Raw genomic sequence first — 21,432 nt, forward strand, 5'->3', positions numbered from 1 at the left:
GGAAGGATTATCCTCCTGAGTGGGCTTCCTAGGTGGCGCTGCTGCTGCTGCTGCTAAGTCACTTCAGTCGTGTCCGACTCTGTGCGACCCCATAGACGGCAGCCCACCAGGCTCCCCCGTCCCTGGGATTCTCCAGGCAAGAACACTGGAGTGGGTTGCCATTTCCTTCTCCAATGCATGAAAGTGGAAAGTGAAAAGTGAAATTGAAGTCGCTCAGTCGTGTCCGACTCTTAGCGACCCCATGGACTGCAGCCTACCAGGCTCCTCCGTCCATGAGATTTTCCAGGCAAGAGTACTGGAGTGGGGTGCCATTGCCTTCTCCGTCCCAGGTGGCGCTAGTGGTCAAGAATCTGCTTGCCAATACAGGAGATGCAAGAGATGGGGGTTCAATCCCTGGGTCCGGATGATACACTGAAGTAGGAAGTGGCAACCCCCTCCAGTATTCTTGCCTGGAAAATTCCATGGAGAGAAGAGCCTGGCGGGCTACAGTTCATGGGGTCGCAAAGAGTCAAACACACGGGCGCGCGCGTGCGCGCGCATACACACACACACACACACACACACACACACACACACTGAGCTCCATCACTACATTCACAACCACCACTTCCCCCAACAAGGGTTAACTGCAACTAGTAGCAGATATAGGTAGATCTAGAGGGGACCCGGGTTCCAGTTCATGAGTTGCTCAAGAGGAGTCCGGGAAGAACTCTTGCGTCCCAGAGACTGTGGAAAGCGTCGGGGCGGAGCCTGGAGTGAGGGGCCGTCCAGTGCTGCGAGGCGGCGGGCGGACCCTGGTGGGAGGGCCCCGCGGCTGCTGTCACTTTACGAGTCCGCAGCCCGGAGCGTGAGTATCTCGGCAGCCGGAAGACCGCGGCGGGCGGTGCGCAGGGCCCCCGCCTCTCGCTCCCCACGCGGACGCCGCGCCAGAGCCTCGCCCACTCCAATCCCCACCCTCACCATCCTTAACTGTTGAAGAACAGCCGCGCCTGGCGCGTTCCTAGAGGATCCCGGGTGCAGAAGGCGGAAGGGGGGCAGGCACAGGGTGACTGGAAAGGCAGGATGCGCCCTCCCGGAGCAACCTCGGCGCCCAGGGTCTGAGGCTGCAGCCCCAGCTCGCCATTGTGAGCCGCCGGCGGAGCCAGGCGGCGCCACCGTACTCCCGGCTCCCTGTCCACGCCGCGATGGGGCACCTACCCACGAGGACGCGCGGCGGCCGCCGCCTCCTGCCTCTGCTCTGGCTCTTTGTGCTGTTCAAGGTAGGGGACCCCCCTCCCCCAGCCCCCGCGGTCCTGCCTGCGCTCGCGCTCCCTAGCTCTGCCGCCCGGGAGCCGCGCGCCCCGCGGGCGGGATGGCCCGGCTGCCGGCAGCTCCAGCTGTGCCGCCGGAGCGCACGCTTTGTTGTCCTTGCCTCTGCGTGTTCCCCACGGGCTTAAGGGATGGGGTGGAAGAACAAGGAAGTTTGCTCCCTCCAGCTTTGACCCTATGTGCTCTTTGACCGCCTTCGGCATCTCCATCAAAGGTCGGCTCTCCGGTGGTGCTTCCTCAGACAAAATGAGGTCACTTTCCCTTCTGGTCGCTACTGCACCTTCACCTTCAATGCAGCTTCACCTTTCTACCCTCCCCCAACGGGGTTGTGGAGTCTTTGTCTTAATTTACTTTCTGCTGGAATGATACACCGGGGGCTGAGCTCCCTGGCCGAAAATGGACTGCCGGGGTGGGTAGTGAGCGTGATCGTCTTTGACTAAGGAGTGTAAGCATGAGCCTGGACAGGACTCCTCTCCCTACGTTTTCCTCTCCAACCTTTACAAAGTCTCTAGACTTTCCCTCACTATATTTACTGAGGATGCTACCTCTAAATTTCAGTGTCAGACATCTGTATAATTAACTTTGTCGTGTCTTCTTTGGAATATCTTCCTCAGTGTTTTACTTTGGGGAATATAAACCAGACAAGGACTGCTTTGAAAGAAATCCTAGTTTGATAACTATACTGGACGTAAAAATTTTTTTAAGAAATTTAAGTTAGATGTCTTTGGAGAAGTGTTATGAAGTTATAAGGAAGGTAATTGTCTTTTCTTCGTGTCTTCCGGGTGCCTACTTCAGTTCTGTTATTTAGTCCTTTTTTTGTTAAAGCAAACTCCAGTGTCGGCAGGTGACCAGGAGCTATCCTTTCAGCACCACAGCGCTATCTTAGAAATGGATGAAATATTAATGGATGCAAACGTTTTCTTATCAAAGAGTCACTTCTTGCTCATACGCACCATTAATTATGAATGTCTGATAAAGAGATAGTGGAACAGAGCCAATGGATTGAGAACAGCCAGTTTTAAATATTCCATATTTTCATTTACCTTCGTGGAAAAAAAGAAAAATAGTTTCTGGGAGAACAAGCAATAGAGAGCCTAAACACTGTTCCAAATTATACTTAATATGTTTTTACATTTTCTGAAGCTATCAATAATTTTTAAAATCTGATGAATAATAAGCTTGGTCATATATTTTTACTCTAAGAGGCTGCTCTCTAAATAGACACCATAAATGTGTACATTCTATGAACATGCACAAACTTTGAAGTTCCTATTAATATTTCTATTTGTCATATTCTGTCATGTTTATTATGTCTATGCAACACTTGTCAGTAAGAAACTGAATAACCACAGATTTGACTAAGCAACAGCTAGGACTTGCACGTATGACATCTGATCCAAATTGAACCTTTGGCAGTATCTCAGGTTTTTATTTGAATGCTTTATACGGAGCAAGAATTTCAGAAATGATCAAATGATGAGTTTGGGAGTGGAGGAAGAGTGCCATAAATAAAATGGAAAAATTTGTGGCAGGAGTTCTAATCAGAAACTTGATATTGGAATTAGAAATTGCAGTCAGTGATGGAATAGACTGTAATAGATGTTCACCCAGTTCCACATAATGAATGTTTTCCTGCATATTTGTAGTTTAGTGTAACTTCTGATAGTAAGTACATTAATAAAGCTTGCCATTTAATAAATACTGTCATGGGACAAATGATCTTGTAAAGAAAATCATTACTTTATATTTCATGTAAATGCAGCATTTTATGTCTCCTGAATATAAAGTATAACAGAGAAAGGATATATATATATGAAAGTGTTAGTCACTTAGTCATATCCTACTCATTGCAACCCCATGGACTGTAGCCCACCAGGCTCCTCTGTCCCTGGGATTTCCCACGCAAGAATACTGGAGTGGGTAGCCATTCCCTTCCCTATATGTCTGTGTATATATATGTATATATATATATATATATATATATATATATTCCCACTATGTAAGTCTTCTAGGTATTTTGCATATGCTATTTCATTCACTTATTTTGTTACAATTGACAAGAAAGTGGTTAACCAGGCACATAGAATAATGCATTTACATCTTGTAAATATTATATTTCACAGTAAATTTGGTTCACAGCATAATCTTTCCACAATTTGTAGATGCTTTTGCATTCAAGATCCTGAATAAGTGCCAAACAGTCCACTAGAAACTATTACAACATTGTTAATTGGTCATATTCCAACATAAAATAAATGTTTAGTAGAAAATAATTTTAAAAATTTAAAAAAGGAAACATCAGTTCAGTTCAGTCACTCAGTCATGTCCGACTCCTTGCGACCCCATGAATTGCAGCATGCCAGACCTCCCTGTCCAACACCAACTCCTGGAGTTCACTCAAACTCACATCCATCGAGTCGGTGATGCCATCCAGCCATCTCCTCCTTTGTCGTCCCCTTCTCCTCCTGCCCCCAATCCCTCCCAGCATCAGAGTCTTTTCCAATGAGTCAACTCTTCACATGAGGTGGCCAAAGTACTGGAGTTTCAGCTTTAGCATCATTCTTTCCAAACAACACCCAGGGCTGATCTCCTTTAGGATGGATTGGTTGGATCTCCTTGCAGTCCAAGGGACTCTCGAGAGTCTTCTCCAATACCACAGTTCAAAAGCATCAATTTTTCAGCGCTCAGCCTTCTTCACAGTCCAACTCTCACATCCATACGTGACTACTGGTAAAACCATAGCCTTGACTAGACGGACCTTTGTTGGCAAAGTAATGTCTCTGCTTTTGAATATGCTATCTAGGTTGGTCATAACTTTCCTTCCAAGGAGTAAGCATCTTTTAATTTCATGCCTGCAGTCACCATCTGCAATGAGTACATAGCATTCCATTATTAAATGCCAAGTTGTTGGTGGAATCTCAGTGATGAAATCTAAAAAGGTTTATCTGTGTTGAGTCAGAACGAGCCCATTTCCCTATGTGATTGACTATAACCAATTTCATTGCTGTAGCCTCAAGATGCCTGGCTAAGGAAGCCTTTGTGCACTGTTCTCTGTTCATGGTTTAGATATGGACACATTTAATCAGGCACGTCCAATTGTTTAAATCACCCACTTTATATTGTGAGGTTAATATCTGCATAATTGATGTTTCCTAAGCACAATGTTGGTTATGAGGATTTCTACTTTCATATAAATAGTGGTGGTATATATAAAAATAGAAAACAAAAGAAGAACTCTGTTATCAAATATACTGGGAGGCTACCAAACTCACTTGAGCTTCCCAGGTGACCCAGTGGTACAGAATCCACTGCCAATCGATGCAGGAGATGCTGGTTCTATCCCTGGGTCAGAAAGATGCCCTGGAGAAGGAAATGGTAACCCACTCCAATATTCTTGCCTGGAAAAATTCCACAGAGAGAGGAGCCTGATGAGCTACCATCTGTGGGGTCACAAAGACTCTGACATGACTGAGCACACGCACACACAGCAATCTCAAAGTGTTCTACCCTTGCTGTGTGACCCCATGGACTGTAGCCTGCCAGGTTCCTCAGTCCATGAGATTCTCCAGGCAAGAATATTGGAGTGGGTTGCCACGCTCTCCTCTAGGGGGATCTTCCCAACACAGGGATCGAACCCAGGTCTCCTGCATTGCAGGTGTTTTCTTTACCATCTGAGCCACTGGGGAAGACCAAGAATACTGGAGTGGGTAGCCTATCCCTTCTCCGGGAATCTTCCCGACCCAGTAATTGAACCAGGGTCTCTCCTGCATTGCAGGGGGATTCTTTACCAGCTGAGCTACCAGGCAAGCCGTTCTACCCATGGAGTAGTGTTAATATTTATCTGGTGATTCTCCCTCTCTGTACATCTTCCCATAATTTCAGGGGAAACAATGTAATTTCTCTCGCTTAGCCTATCTTTACTAAACCTCTCCTTGAAAATTACTTCCTATATCACTTCACTCAACATCAGTATTTTCTCAATGAAGATGTAAATTGTGGAATATGACATCATAGGAATTAAAATTCTGCCTTCCCTGAAATGGTTCCCATTAGTGGTCAACTGGAAGGTTTCCCTAAAGTCATAGGCTTGGCATGAATTCTTCTTTCTTTCTTAACCTCCTCTCTATATTTCCTTCTATCTCTGCTCTTACTTGATATATAATCGAGGAACATTAAATTTGAAAGGGCCTCAATTACATTTTCTGAAAGAGGTTTATGTAGAATTCTATAAAGCATATGTGTTATCATGCTGATCAGAGTATTTATTCAGGAGAAATACCCACTTTCCAAGGTTTATCTGTCTTTCTCCGCTTCCTTTCCCCTGCCCCTCTCGTTTGATGTGGACCATTTTTAAAGTCTTTACTGAATTTGTTATAATATTACTTCTGTTTTATGTTCTGGGTTTTTTTTTTTTTTTTTTTTTTTTTTTTTGCCATGAGGCATGTGAGGTCTCAGCTTCCCAACCAGGGATGGAATCCTCACTCCTTCCATTGGAAGACAAAGTCTTAACCACTGGACTGCCAGGGAAGTCCTTTATCTTTCTTTTTCTCCCTAATTCTCTTCACCACCTCCGTTTCTCTCCCTCGTCCCCCACCCTCCCACCCACCCCACACACATACAGGCACAGACACACAGAAAAATCTTCACTTTCCTTTTTGAGGTTTTACATTCACATTCTATATCACACAAGGTTGGCAGTTGAACTACAATCTTTTCATCTTTCTGAAGCAGCTTATACCATTCTCCTTGCAGTGAAGTTTGCTGCCATTAATTTCTTCGTCAATTGACTTCCTTGGCAAATGTTGTTGCCAACCTATTAGAAAAACTCTTTTACATGTGACATCCCTAGTAAATTGGAGAAGGTTCACTGGGCTGGACTTCTACAGGGAATTGGGTGATAATCCTTCCCAACGTGAACATCTGTTTGCTTCTGTTCTTTGCTATGTGAAAAATTGTTGCTCTGTGAAAGTATAAAAAATTCAGAATTACCTGTTTCTCATTTTGGCTCATAAGAAAATATGTGTCTGTATGAATAAATAATTTAAAACAAGGGGAGTTTTACTTTATTTTTTTAAATGTAGTGCTAGTTCTAGTATTTAAATATCCAACTTACAGGTATTTAAATTTATAAGTACATAGATTCTTTTGTTTCATAAACATAATTTTGACTTGAGTCTTTAGTGTTTCCAAAGGATCTTGGTGTTGGATAGAGTTGGTACATCTGTGTAAGCCATTGTGATCAGTAGCAGCTTAGCACAGTAGAATGCCTCACAGCTGTGACCACAGATATTTATTTTTCATTTTCTTCCTAATATAATACCTTCAGGTACACAGTTCCAGTGGTGTTGTATTTTCAGAAATATAGCATAGTGCAGCGATGAGCTTTACTGGAAAAAAAGCAGTGTGTTCATTTAGTTACTCCAAATACATTGTGAATGTTTTTGAAATGAAGCCAAGTCTATTGTAAATTTTGGGCTTCCCTTGTGGCTCAGCTGGCAAAGAATCCACCTGCAATGTAGGAGACCTGGGTTCGATCCCTGGGTTGGGAAGATTTAATGGAGAAGGGAAAGGCTACCCACTCCAGTATTCTTGCCTAGAGAATTCTAGGCAAGAGTTGAATATGACTTAGCGACTTTCACTTCCACTTTCATTGTAAGTTTTTGTCTTCTATTGTGCCTAGTATGCAGTGTTAGGCATATGATAGAAGTTTAATAAACAGGTTTTAAATTTTTGGTATTGTATAAGTAGTTTTTGACAGAGATGTGGTATCAGTAATATTGAGTTGTGAACTTATCTTTAAGGAAAACATGAGGAAATTAGCATTGTGTGAATTAAATCATTATAATTACAATGCAATCATTATACCAAAAATAATAAAATATTACCCATCCCTTATATTAAGAACTTATTAAAGTCTTAAATCAAAACACCTACATGGTCAGTTCAGTTCAGTCACTCAGTCATGTTGGACTCTTTGTGACCCCCTGGACTGCAGCACACCAGGCTTCCCTGTCCATCCCCAACACCCAGAGCCTACTCAAACTCATGTCCATCGAGTTGCTGATGCCATCCAACCATCTCACTCTCTGTCATCCCCTTCTCCTCCTGCCTTCAGTCTTTCCCAGCATCAGCGTCTTTTCCAATGAATCAGTTCTTCGCATCAGGTGGCCAAAGTACTGGAGTTTCAGCTTCAGCATCAGACCTCCCAAAGAACACTCAGGACTGATTTCCTTTCGGATGGATTGGTTCGATCTCCTTGCAGTCCAAGGGACTCTCAAGAGTCTTCTCTAACACAATTCAAAAGCATTAATTCTTTGGTGCTCAGCTTTCTTTATGTTCCAACTCTCACATCCATACACGACTACTGGAAAAACCATAACTTTGATTAGATGGACGTTTGTTGGCAAAGGAAATACCCATATGGTATTTCCCTCCAAAATAATACTTTGGATTGCTCATTTATTCATCACTGTTACCTCAAATGCTATTAACTGTCATCAGTTAAAAGTTTATGTTGAGGACTTCCCTGGTGGTCTGGTGGTTGGGAATCCACCTACCAATGCAGGCGACATGGGTTCAATCCCTGGTCTGTGAGAATTCCACCTGTTGGGAGGCAATTAAGCCCATGTGCCACAACTACTGAAGCCCATGCTCCCCTCAACTTGAGAAAGTCTTCATCAGCAACAAAAACCCAATGCAGCCAAAAATAAATAATATGTTTAAAATATGATATATTTTGTACAAGTTTGAGTTAAAATACTAGGAGGAATAACTTTCCTTACCTATATATATGACCTACAGCTTCAGCCAATATGCAGATACACAGGTGATATTTTTGCTTCCTCTTCCATATCAGCCTTCTTCTGCGACCAGTACCAACTGGAACTGACAAAGGTTTCTGCATTCTTCTAATAGAAATCCCTCTGATTTTTTGCCATAACTTTGCTTTTAGGAGATGAGGCCTTTTCTACAGCCTGGTCTTAATCATATCTGTGGTAGTGTTCAACCCAGGGGCATAAACCAATGCAAAGCCTTAAAGAACTCTTCTTTGGTGCTCTTAGAGCCACACTGGTGTCAGTTCCTTCTCCTTAAATAAGTATGTGGGAGACCTCCTTGTGCACTTGTGTCATTGATTTGAAAAGCTAAAACAAGGTTGACATGGCACCAGTGGAATGAACACCAGGGTAAATGGGGTAGGACAAAGCTAGAGACAGAACAAAGTCTCTTGTCCTCTCCTCTTCTGGTGCTATTGGTTCCAGCAGGTTCCATGTTGTTTATATCAATGATTCAGAAGGGTATATAAATAACCTTCTTGAACACCTCTTATGTAATCTGTCATCACTATGCTATGCTATGCTAAATCACTTTAGTCGTGTCCGACTGTGTGTGACCCCATAGACAGCAGCCCACCAGGCTCCCCCGTCCCTGGGATTCTCCAGGCAAGAACACTGGAGTGGGTTGCCATTTCCTTCTCCAATGCATGAAAGTGAAAAGTGAAAGTGAAATCGCTCAGTCGTGTCTGACTCTTAGCGACCCCGTGGACTGTAGCCCACCAGGCTCCTCCATCCATGGGATTTTCCAGGCAAGAGTACTGGAGTGGGGTGCCATTGCCTTCTCCGCTGTCATCACTAATTACTCATAATTGATGAGCTTGTCCTTTCCTAAGCTTGTTCTTGGTCTTCAGGGTGCTGATTTCTAGTTTTCTTTTTCCTCTGAAGATGGTGCCTTCCAATTTATTTCTATGAGTATAACCATGTCTTATCTCTGTGTCAGAAAATCATCCTCAACTCATTCATTCAGAATCTAATTCTCCAGTAAAATGTGTCTCTTTTCCCTAGGCATTCCAGATCAATTCCTCTTACTTCTAAATATACTAAAATCATCAAACAAACAAGAAGATATTTGAAACAATGTTGTAGAGGTTTCTGGATAGAGCAGTTTTCCTCTCCTTTTTGTCAAGAAGTTGAGATGAAAGAGAGAGAAATGATATATGCTTGAAAAAATCTTTCGGAAGCGGAGAATCAGAATTGAAACTAGGACTCTGAGTTCAAGGGCTGTGTTGCAAATTATAAATACTCATGGTAATTTCTGTAAGAAAGTGAATATAGGGAAAATTAAGGAATCAAAAGAAAAAAGTTTGATGAAAACAGTATATGGCCAACCTTCTATCTATATGTAAATGTGTTTCTTCTTGAATACTCTTCATTTGTTTGGTATCCCACTCTTCCTAAATAGGAATACTGCACAGTTCATTTTTCTAACAATAAAAATGCTGTTTTCTCTCATAAACCAAATTAAAACCAAATGAATCTGGTCATTTTGTACCTTTACTAGCAAATAAAAATAATAGGGATGTGACTTATCTACAATGTAGAGGTACAAAATCAGAACTATATTTTGTAACACTAATGTATATGTGATTTAAATTATGAATGTTTCTCTTGTTTTGTATCATCTCATTTAACTGTTATTTAGACTTTTGTTGCCTTTTTTCAGACCCACTGTTGTGAAAAGCATGGTGGCAGTTAGGAAAATACAAATTTATACACATGGAAATCAAGGGATGGAAGTCAGTTTAAGGAAATTCCTGTATGCTGAGCCAGAATGTAGAGTCTTTATCCTCTAGGTGAAGAAGACTACTGAAGGGTTTAATCAAAGCTGAATGGAATAAGATTTGCATTTTTGATAGAGCCTTTGGCTATTGGAAAGGCTTTCTCAAAGGTATACCAGATCTGGAAGCAGTTAAACTGGTAGGAGGTTATTCACACTAGGGTGATGGGAAAAGGGACCAAAGGTGGTGTTCAAAATAGCTAAACTGACAAGACTAGTTACATGTGGGAAATTAATGAAAGAGGAGTCCAAGGTCTTTTCCAAGTAACTGATATCTTTGCCTGAAATGTTGCTGCTATTATGATACCAAGTGGGCTGGTGGCATCCATTTTCCTCCAGATCAGCGTACCCCTTTCTCCACCTACAGTGCTAGGGAGCTCCCCTATAAAGGCTGCTTCTTCAGGTCCCCTTGCCCTTTGGCCTATAGTGAGTTTGACTGATAGGAAGCATCAGAGTCCTTATTCTGACAGCGTCCACCTTGGCTGGACCCTGATAGGCAGTAGATTCAGTCTCTCTTCCAATCTTGTAGTCAGCCTTTCTGTTAAGGCCAAGTTCTGGCCAAGTTCCAGAAACAGCTTCTTGGTCCCTGTAGGATAATAGCTTCTCACTGCTGCTTCTCCCTGGGTACTTTAACATCCCTATTTAGTATCATTATTTCTGCTCCACACCTTAATTAACAGTCTCTTAATTAAACTCTATGAAGTTTCTCCTGACTGCACTGCTGGGACTTCTACTGCTGTAGTGCATGATGAGGTTAGTGGAGGGCCTCTTGAGTTTGACTTGCCTAAAAAAGCAGGTGCTTAGTTAGAAATGAGTCTGATCTAGGGGAAAGGGCAAGCCTGAAGTTGTGAATGGGGATGTTTCAGCAGAGAGCAAAGGAGAGAAGGGCAATGGGCCAGGGTGGGACCTTGAGGAGCACTAACATTTAATAAGGAACCTTGGAAGGTGAAGAAGGAATAGCCAGAGAGGTATAAGAATCAAGGAACCCAAGCTCTGGTTTCAAGTGGGAGTGATTTGTCAACAGTGTCAAACACAACAGAAAGGTCCTGTAAACTAAGGTCTGGAAAATTTTTGGATTGGGAAATAGTCTGTTGGTCTCTTAGAGCTTCGGAAGGGTGGCATGCTTCTGGGACTTGAAGAGTTAAGAACTGGCCTCTTGTTTTTTAGGATTGGCATCTACATCCCTGTCTGTATTTATACTTTGCAAATAAGATGTAGAGAAAAAAATGTATGGACACCAAAGGGGAAAGGAGGGAGTGGTAGGATTAATTGGGAGATTGGGATTGACATATATACACAGTTGATACTGTGTATAAAATATATAACTAGTGAGATCCTACTGTATAGCATGGGGAACTCTACTCTGTGCTCCATATGACCTAAATGGGAAGGAAACTCACAAAAGAGGGGATATATGTAAACACAGAGCTGATTCACATTGCTGTACAGCAGAAACTAATGCACTCCAATAAAAATTAGTAAAAAAATAAATAAATACATTACCACTTTAACAAGAAAAAAAAAAGATAGATATTGTTGGGCCAGAGAGACCTGATTTCAATCTCAACTCTCTAGGTTGTTGTTCTTACTAGCAGCAGGATGTGGGGGAAATTATTTCTCTTCTCTGGGGTTCCTATGGTGATTGGCTATATTTATCTCAGAGGATTACTGTCAGGAATAATTGGGATAATGACCATAAAATATCTTAAACAGTGCCTAGAATACAGAAAGCACTTAATAAATGTTGTGTCTAAAAACTAAAATAGAAAGAAACAGGATAATAAAAATAACCAAAGGAAAATCAAAGAAGATGAACAATTAAAACTGCACCTAAAGCAGCATCATCCCAAATGTATCCGAACACTAGAGACTTGAAATATTAACAGGTGTTGTTAAAAATAAACACTTTTGTGCAGACTTGAATTTGGGAAGTAATCTATTTATTAATAACTTTGTTTTAAACTAGTATCAATTAATTTATTATTTTTTTGTACCAGGATTTCTTGAAAAGTTTACTATGCTAATATTCACTGTGTTTTCAGAAGGAAGACATAGTGTGTAACATTTTCAAGTTTGACTGCAGAATTATGTTTTTAAAAATGATTCATGTGTATGTGTATGTATGTTAGTTGCTCAATTATGTTCAACTTTTTGTGACCCCATTGATTGTAGTCTGCAAGGCTTCTCTGTCCATGGGGATTCTCCAGGCAAGAATACTGGAGTTGGTATCCATTCCCTTCTCTAGGGTATCTTCCCAACCTAGGAATTGGAGCTGGGTCTCCTGCATTACAGGTGGATTCTTTACCATCTGAGCCACCAGGGAAGCCACAAAATGATTCACTGGAATAGTGAATACACTATAAAATATGGAAAACATGTACATTTTTTTCTTCCAAGAGAGCTGAACATCAGTCCTTGGAAAGAAAGCAGGGAATAGTTGCTCTCCTTCATGCAAATTCTTCAGATTCTGAAATTTAGACTATGATAAATATTACTTCTATGTTTTCCTATCATTAAGATTATTTTCTTTATTAAAAAAGAAAGACATAAAGAAAAATGTGTCCAGTGTACAAGCGTATTCTTTCTTAATATTATTTCATATTATTTATTCACTATAAAATGCTTCATGGAAATAGTGAATACACTTTAAGAAACAATATGCTTGTACACTAGACACTTTTTTCTTTGTCTCTCTTTTTTATGAGGAAAGTAACCCTAATGAGAGGGAAAACATAACAGTAAGATCAATCATAATCTAAATCTCAGAATCTGAAAAATTTGCATGAAGGAAAACAACTATTCCCTGCTTTCTTTCCAAAGAACTGATGTTCAACTCTCTTGGAAGAAAAAAATGTGCGTGTTTTCCTTATTTTATGGGTTATGCTAATTCTGGGTTTGGTAACTGTACATACAAAAATTTCTTTGGTCTTTGTTAAAAGGATGGAAAATTAATTTTAACATTATTTTTCAAATATCATTGTCTTAATATATGACTTGACTTAGAACAATTTTGTTCAGTATATTTCATTGAATCTAAAGCTATACTTTTCAAAGGTCATGTAATTCAATGCTTGAAGTGAAAGTGAAGTCACTCAGTCATGTCCGACTCTTTGCGACCCCGTGGACTATAGCCTACCAGGCTCCTCCGTCCATGGGATTCTCCAGGCAAGAGTACTGGAGTGGATTGCCATTTCCCTCTCCAGGGATCTTCCCAACCCAGGGATCAAACCCAGGTCTCTAGCATTGGAGGCAATGGCGTTAACCTCTGAGCCACCAGGGAAGCAAGCTACTACTTATCTAATATGACTGCCAATTGGTCACCAATGGAAGAATTGCTGTCCGCTGAGAAGTAACTGTCCCACTTTGGAGCAGTCATTTCGTTGTTTGGTTTGGTGTTGAGGTAAGCTGGCTCTGGCTGTATCTTTCACATATTATTTCTATCCCTGTCTTAACTGTCCCACTTTGGAGCAGTCATTTCGTTGTTTGGTTTGGTGTTGAGGTAAGCTGGCTCTGGCTGTATCTTTCACATATTATTTCTATCCCTGTCTTATTTTAGTATGGCACTATGTTGTGACTGTTCCTGCTTTCTTGAATGTTATGAACAATTGCTTGCCAACAGACTTGTCAGGCTATAAAGATAATATGTGAGAAGCTTGTCATCACTCTGTCGTGGCCTCAGCCCTCCATCATACCACTTTAAGCTGTTTACAGCAGCCCAGAATTTCTGCCTGTTGCCATTCTTCTCTTTCATGGCCATAATAGCCATTCGGGCAAAAGACAATTCTCTTTCTTCTCAAGTTCCATGATGAACCATTAAGAGCGCCCATCTCTGCTCCAAGAACATTCCTCAGCATGTTTTTCCCAAGCAGCCAATCTAAAATCACCCCCATCACTCCAAAATGTTACCACATTTACGCAGCTTTAGTTTCTTAAGAGAAGGTATTACTCCCTCCATGACATTATACCAACTCTTTATTATGACTTAACTCCTCTCCTGGAATGCTTGTAGGTTCCATGAAGGCAGCATCTTTATTTTTTTTGCTCACTGCTGTATCTCCAGCTGTTGGAAGGGTGCCTAGTCCAGGGTAGATGCTCAGTAAAATATTTGTTGAATATATGAATGAACATTGAAAGAATACACGGAGTGAGAAAGGTCAAACAGGAGTTACGGGACAGGCTTGAGACAGAGGAAGAGCAGGTTGTAAGCAGGTGCAAGTTCAGGGAACGGAGCCAATGCACAGTGAGATGAACCAGGAGGAAGAGTCCATCAGGTGCGCAGTGCTGAGCAAGGCTCCGGGAGAGAGTGGAGTCAGAATGGGGAGGTAATCTTGAAATGCTATTTTATTGGTCTTGTGGAGGAAGCAGAGGTTTTATCACCAGAGTGAAAATGAAGTCTTTTGGACATTAAGATAAGCTTCTTCATACATTCCCCCCTCCCTCGCTATTGTATTGTCAGAATAAAGTACTGACAAATGATGTATGTTCAAGCAACGGATGCATTCCCCTCTGTGGCAAATTCTCATCTGTAGTGAAGTAAAAACTCAGCCTTTCTGATCACTTATTCTCTATTTTATTCACTGATTATGCATACAATTTACTTTAATTTCCAAACAAAGTGGCTTTGGGTTTTTTCAAATCCAAAAATGTGTTCTTGGTTCTACAATTTGAGAATATCAAAAAATAAAAATAATTTTTAAAATAAAACTTTTCCTTTATTTTTCTCTCACCATGCATATTAATGTGCTCAGAATGACTGTAGACCACTAAAAACATTTTCAGAAACTCACATGACTGATTGAAACTCAGATGATTATTATTTTCCTTCATTAATTGAAAGCTATGATTCCCTTTATTCCTTAAAATAATATATATCTATATTTTTTATTTTTTAAATACATGTTAGTATCTCCTAGAAATTTTTTAATGGATTTTAGATAATGAATGTTTTCTCTTGTATAAGATTCCAATAGGTCATTTTATATAGAAACAAATGGTAATTTTTATATTCAATTGAATACTAGATAATAAATATTTTATTATCCAAACATGGACAGACCATTAAATATTCTGATTGAATTAGTGTTGTAGTCATTAAAATGTTAGTACATATACACCAATCTTGACAATCTGGATTGTCAAGAGTTTCAAATGACTAAAATATAAAACTATGCATAAAACAAATGCTATTTTTACTTATGCTATTCTGCTAGAGAATTGAAAGGTATTATATTGTCTTGTAATATACTACATTTTGTCCACAGTCTACTTCTGTATTGGTAAAGAGTGAGATTTTGAGTTACTTGCAATTACTTTTCTCTATGACTAATTTTCTTTTTGTTTGTTGATAATTCAATATCTTCTCAAGAGTCAAAAACAGAGGAAAATTGTGATCAGATAATCTGTACACTCACATAAATGGCTTAAAAAGGATTTTCCCCTTCCATGGATTTATGATAAGGAGAAATGCGTGTGGAAAGCACAAAAATAATATTAATAATTCTATGATTAATAATTTTTTTAAGGTTTGTGCTTTTTTTTATTGAAATCTGCAGTTATTTATTTATTTGTTTATTTGTTTTGGCTACCCCTGATGGCATGTGGTATCTTAGTTTCCTGACCAGGGATAGAACCTGCGCGCCCTGCAGTGGAAGTGTGGAGTCTTAACCACTGGACCTCCAGAGAAGTCCAGATAAATTATTATTTTTTTAAGTTTAACAGTTTTCTTTCTTTCTTTTTTTTTTTAGTATCAAAGCAAAATTTCTAGGAATCTCTAAGAACACAATTATATGAGTCTCTTTCTGTCTCTGTGTGGTGCCTCAGAATTTGGCTAACTGTCATACTTCATGCTTCCCTACTGAAGTCAACTTGGTGGTCGAGAAAATAGATAGTCTAGTAATATTGCTTTGGGATGTCCGTTTACTTTGATGTTGTGCTGAAAACTAAAGTGTAATCCTAAAAATGGAGTGTCTTGACAAACGCCACAAAGTAGTAAGCATCATTTTTATAATAAGGGTTGACAGCATCACCATAAGAAATCCCTTATTACTTGGATGTACTAAAAACCCCTAGATTTTATCTAGGAAGAAAAATTGACTTGTAAATTTTCTGAATGTTAAGTGGATTAATAAGGTGAATAATACAAAGCCAAGGGAATTGTATAATGTCTGTAATGTATTATTAAACAGTGAGTCATGTGGTTCTCCCTTAAAGGATTTTAGAAAAAGCTGGCTTATTATAGAGTTATTTACATATAAATATAGAGATTAGATGTGGCCAAGTTAATTTTGCATCATCATGGGGACTTTCTTCCACAGTTTCCCTGAACTAAATTATACTTTTTAATTAGTCCTTCAGAAATAACTATAGGCCTCACTCAAAATGGATAGGTACTTGGGATTTATGATATGAAGATTCTGGTATTATCAAAACTGCTCAAAAATGATTGCAAGGACTTAGATTTAAGTTCAGTTCAGTTCAGTTCAGTCGCTCAATCGTGTCTGACTCTTTGCGACCCCATGAATCACAGCACGCCAGGCCTCCCTGTCCATCACCAACTCCCGAAGTTCACTCAGACTCATGTCCATTGAGTCGGTGATGCCATCCAGCCACCTCATCCTCTGTCGTCCCCTTCTCCTCCTGCCCCCAATCCCTCCCAGCATCAGAGTCTTTTCCAATGAGTCAACTCTTCACATGAGGTGGCCAAAGTACTGGAGTTTCAGCTTTAGCATCATTCCTTCCAAAGAACACCCAGGACTGAATTCCTTTAGGATGGACTGGTTGGATCTCCTTACAGTCCAAGGGACTCTCAGGAGTCTTCTCCAACACCACAGTTCAAAAGCATCAATTCTTCAGCGCTCAGCTTTCTTCACAGTCCAACTCTTACATCCATACATGACCACTGGAAAAACCATAGCCTTGACTAGACGGAACTATGGACTTAATCCTGAAAATTTAGCTTATCAGTTGTTCAGTTTCTAGGTTGTGTCCGACTCTTTGCAACCCCATGGACTACAGCATGCTAGGCTTCCCTGTCCTTCACTATCTCATGGAGCTTGCTCAGACTTATGTGCACTGAGCTGGTGATGCCATCCAACCATCTCATCCTCTTCACTCCTTTCTCCGCCTGCCCTCAGTCTTTCCTAGCATCAAGGTCTTTTCCAATGAATTGGCTCTTCTCATCAAGTGGCCAAAGTATTGGAGTTTCAGCTTCAATATCAGTCTTTCCAAGGAATATTCAGGGTTGAGTTACATAACAGTTTTACCTAATTAAAAAGAAGTCCCTTATCAATTGCTTCTTTTTAATTAGGTAAAACTTAAATCTGCAAAAAATAAGCACCCTACCTTTAGACATGTTCCAGCTTCCTTCCTTGAATTTATTTTTTTGTCTATTTGCACCTGACAAAAGACAACTGTATTTCTAATTCTTTTCTGCATCTGATTGCTGCCACATCTTTTTATTTTGTTTTTGAAGGCTAGTTAGAAATCTAATAAGACTCTTTCATTGAAATTCTTGTTGCTATGTTGAGGGTTTCAATTAGCCTTTTTTTAAAACCATGTGATTTCTTGTGGTTCTGAAGTAGGGAGTTCTTAATTTGAAGTAAGTCTGAATCAGGCATGCATCACCAAACACAAGAATTTTCTAAAGTGGATTAAAAATTTGAGAACTAATACATGTTCATTGTGGAAAATGTATAAAATACAACCAGCAGAAAGGGAAGAAAGTTGTCATTCCTACACATTCAATTCTAAAATAACTACCATCTGGGGATATATCATTCCAATTTTTTTCCCATGTCTGTGTAGCTGAGTGGGTAAGTAAAAAAAAAAAATAGCATCAAATTGTCCTACTATTTTAGCATGCTCTTTTCACTTAAATGTATTATGATAATTTTTTCAGGACGTGAGTGTTTTCAGTTCTCTTCAATTTATGAATTAAGCCACGGGTCTGAGGGTCAATTATATTCAAGTCCCAGTTGTGTTGGCACCAGTGAAGGACGTGGATAATCATACATATTGATTATGACCATGAACTGCTGGGGATCATCACCTATATGTGTGCCTTCCATTAGCATGATTAGCTCAGAATTAGTCACAGAAAAACTTCAAAGGCTATGTTGACAGGCATTTATTTTCTATTTCTCCATAGTTAAATATCATGCATAAAAAAAATTAAGAATAGGGACTTCCCTGGCAGTCTGTTGGTCAAGACTTCACCTTCCAATGCAGGTGGTGTGGGTTTGATCCCAAGTTGGGGAGTTAAGATACCAAATGCCTCAGGGCCAAAAAAACAAAAACAAAAAAACCATGAAACAGAGACAACATTGCAACAAGTTCAATAAAGACTTGTTAAAAAACTTAAGAGTATAGGCTCAGTCCTGAAGAAAATCAACCCTGAATGACTCTTCCAGTACTCTTCCAATACTTCCAAAGCTCCAGTACTTTGGCCACCTGTTGGGAGGAGCAGACTCATTGGAAAAGACCCTGATGCTGGGAAAGACTGAGGGCAGGAGAAGAAGTGGGTGACAGAGGATGAGATGGTTGGATGGCATCATGAGTTTGAGCAAACTTCAGGAACTAGTGAAGGATAGGGAAGCCTGGCATGCTTTAGTTCATGGGGTTGCAGAGTTGGACATGGCTTACCAACTGATCAATAACAACAACACAACAATAAACTCTGTAGTCAAAAAGATACAGGGTTGAATTTTTGCTCTGCTCTTCTAGCTGTGTGTCATCTGATGGTGTACTGACTTTGTACTGACTTCTTCACTGAAGACGCAAATTACAGTGACTGCCCAAACCATTATTTTTTCCAGTGGCCAAGTCTGCCATCTTCTCCACCACCTGCCATCTTTTGAGGAAAACGCCTTTTTGATTTGATTTTTATGGTTGGAAAGGGTCCTCCTTGACCTTAATGTCCTGGACAGAGTGATCAATCGAGGGGTGAACCCTGACCTGAGCTAAACCCAATGAGGACTGCACCCCACCACTGTCTTTGACATTAGCATGAGATCTAAGCCAAACCTATCAGAAACTTTCCTTGTAATTACTTCCAAACTGGCAATGGTTGGAAAGAATATGCTTCAGCTGTGACATGAGCTAAGACACAGGAGCTAAGACATAAGCCTGAAAGCTATCCCCAATAAAGCTGATTCATAAGAAGAAATATTTTCTAGCAGAAAAGGAGGAGGTAGAAGCAATGGAGGAGCTTCCCTGGTGGCTCAGTTGTAAAGAACCCACCTGCCAACACAGGAGCCATGGGTTTGATCCCTGGGTCGGGAAGATCCCCTGGAGAAGGGAATGACAGTCCACTCCAGTATTCTTGCCTGGGAAATCCCATGGACAGAGGAGCCTCCCATGGGCTATAATCCATGGGGTTGCAAACTGTCAGACACAATTTAGCAACTAAAAACAACAACAGAAATGGTAGAGGCTTCAGCAAGACATCTTTCATTGCACAAAGACTATCTCACTTCTCAGACTCTAGCATGACTCTACAGCAGTCTACAAAAATGCAGTTCTATCACAGTCAAGCAGGCACATAAATGCTTGGAATCTTTAAGAAATCTGAATCTTGTACACCTAAAGCTAAGACAGCATTATAAATCAACTATACTTCCATTTAAAAAAAAAAGAAGTGCGAATCCGAGTTGGTATGATACAATTTATCATACCAACTGGGGCCCTTCCAAGACTGAAAGGGATCATTATGCCAGGACAGCAGACATAAATCGGCCTGTTCTGTCCTGGAAAAACAGGACAGATGGTTACTCCTTCCTGAATGTACTAACAGGCATGTTTGATGCAGTATGGAGTCACTAGCTCCTTGCCCATGTCATCCATCTCTGAAAACTTCTGTTCTAAACAAGACAAGTTGGCTGTGTAAGAGGAATTGTAATTATCTTTGTCAAAAAACTAAAGCTGGTATAGGAATGTTTATAGTAGCTTGGTTTGTACTAGCCAAGCACTGCAAATAACCAAAATGACCTTCAATAAGTGAATGGTTAAACAAACGATGGTATTTTTGGTACCATGTGATATTATTACTCAGCAACAACAAAAAAATAAATTATTGAAACCCACAGGAACTTGAATAAACCACAAGGAAATCATGCTGACTGAAAAAAGCCACTCTCAAAATGTTGCAAAATATATAATTTCATTTATATGAAAGTGAAAGTGTTAGTCACTCAGTCATGTCCGACTCTGTGACCCCATGGACTGTAGCCCACCAGGCTCCTCTGTCCATGGGATTCTCCAGGCAAGAATACTGGAGTGGGTTGCCATTCCCTTCTCTAAGGGATCTTCCCAACCCAGGGATCGAACCCAGGTCACCTGTATTGCAGGCAGATTCTTTACCATCTGGACCACAAGGGAAGCCCTTCATTTATACAGCACCCTAGAAACAACAAAATTATAGAGATGGAGAACAAATTGCTGGTTCCCAAGGATTAGGGATTAAGTGGGGTGGAGGAGGAAGTGTACGTGACTATGAAGGTGTAATGTGAAAGGGACTTATGATAAGTGAACCATTGTGTATCCTGATCATTGTGATAGTTACATGAAGTTATACATGTGATCAAAGTGTGTAGATCTACATATACACACACAGATGAGCACATTATCATTTGTGGAATCTTAGTATATTCTGTGGATTTTACCAATGTCAATCTCTTAGTTTGGGTATTTCCTTTTTTGGGGATATTTTCTTCTTTTGGTATGCAAAATATCAACCTTGGAGGAGCCAGGGTGAAGGGTGCATGGGACCTGCCTGTACATTTCTTTGCAACCTCCTATAAATCTATAATTTTCCAAAGAAAAATGTTAAATAACTTTGTTTAGTTTGTATTATATTCTCTTTTTTCCTGTGCCAGGCACTCTGCTAAGTATTTTAAATGACTAATTGATACAGACTTTTAGTGAGGAGGACTGTATGTGAAAGGCAATAATTATATGTGCAGGGAAAGGAAAGCCATCTAAGCAAATGTGAAAAAAAATAAGGAAAATACACTAGGACCTCAATATAATAAGATTAGCTGCAAACTCAAATGCGTTATGAGAATGATGACACGTTGAACGCTGATCTGGTGAGATAGCTACTGAATCCTGGAAATGAGCAAATGTTAAGGCGTTCCTAGTCATAATTCCCATCCAATCAATGTTAAAGACAACATTTTCATGATTCTTTAGAGAATCAGTTAAGAATGGAGTCGTGGAAACTACCATTTGGGGAGATTAGGACAAAACACTTGGATGAAGTAATATCATTCTTCCATTCTTTTAGCAATTATTAAGTGACATATCTGGAAATAATATAAATAAATCAGAATGAAATAGTAAGTTAAAGAAAAGCTTAAGAGGCTTTTACTCTTGCCTGGAAAATCCCATGGACGGAGGAGCCTGGTAGGCTGCAGTCCATGGGGTCGCTAAGAGTCGGACACGACTGAGCGACTTCACTTTCACTTCACTTTCAGTAAGAGGCTTTAGCAAAACAGGGGCAATGAATGGAGGATATAT

The 21,432-nt window shown here is 40.3% G+C and overlaps 1 protein-coding gene across 3 annotated transcripts in view; it reads left to right on the forward strand.

The window, feature by feature from the left end:
• Positions 1-847: 847 nt before the first annotated feature.
• The window catches only part of PTPRO (protein tyrosine phosphatase receptor type O), a 266,607-nt gene continuing 246,022 nt past the window's right edge, over positions 848-21,432 (forward strand). For 2 of the 3 annotated variants that reach the window (XM_006052381.4, XM_006052380.4), the window contains exon 1: positions 848-1,259. In XM_006052381.4, coding sequence (XP_006052443.4) covers positions 1,185-1,259 — 75 coding nt within the window. In that variant the 5' untranslated portion in view covers positions 848-1,184. The remainder of the gene's footprint in view (positions 1,260-21,432) is intronic. The other variant, XM_006052382.4, reaches the window with a different exon arrangement.

This window comes from Bubalus bubalis, chromosome 4, assembly GCF_019923935.1.
Source record: "Bubalus bubalis isolate 160015118507 breed Murrah chromosome 4, NDDB_SH_1, whole genome shotgun sequence".
NCBI lineage: Eukaryota > Metazoa > Chordata > Mammalia > Artiodactyla > Bovidae > Bubalus > Bubalus bubalis.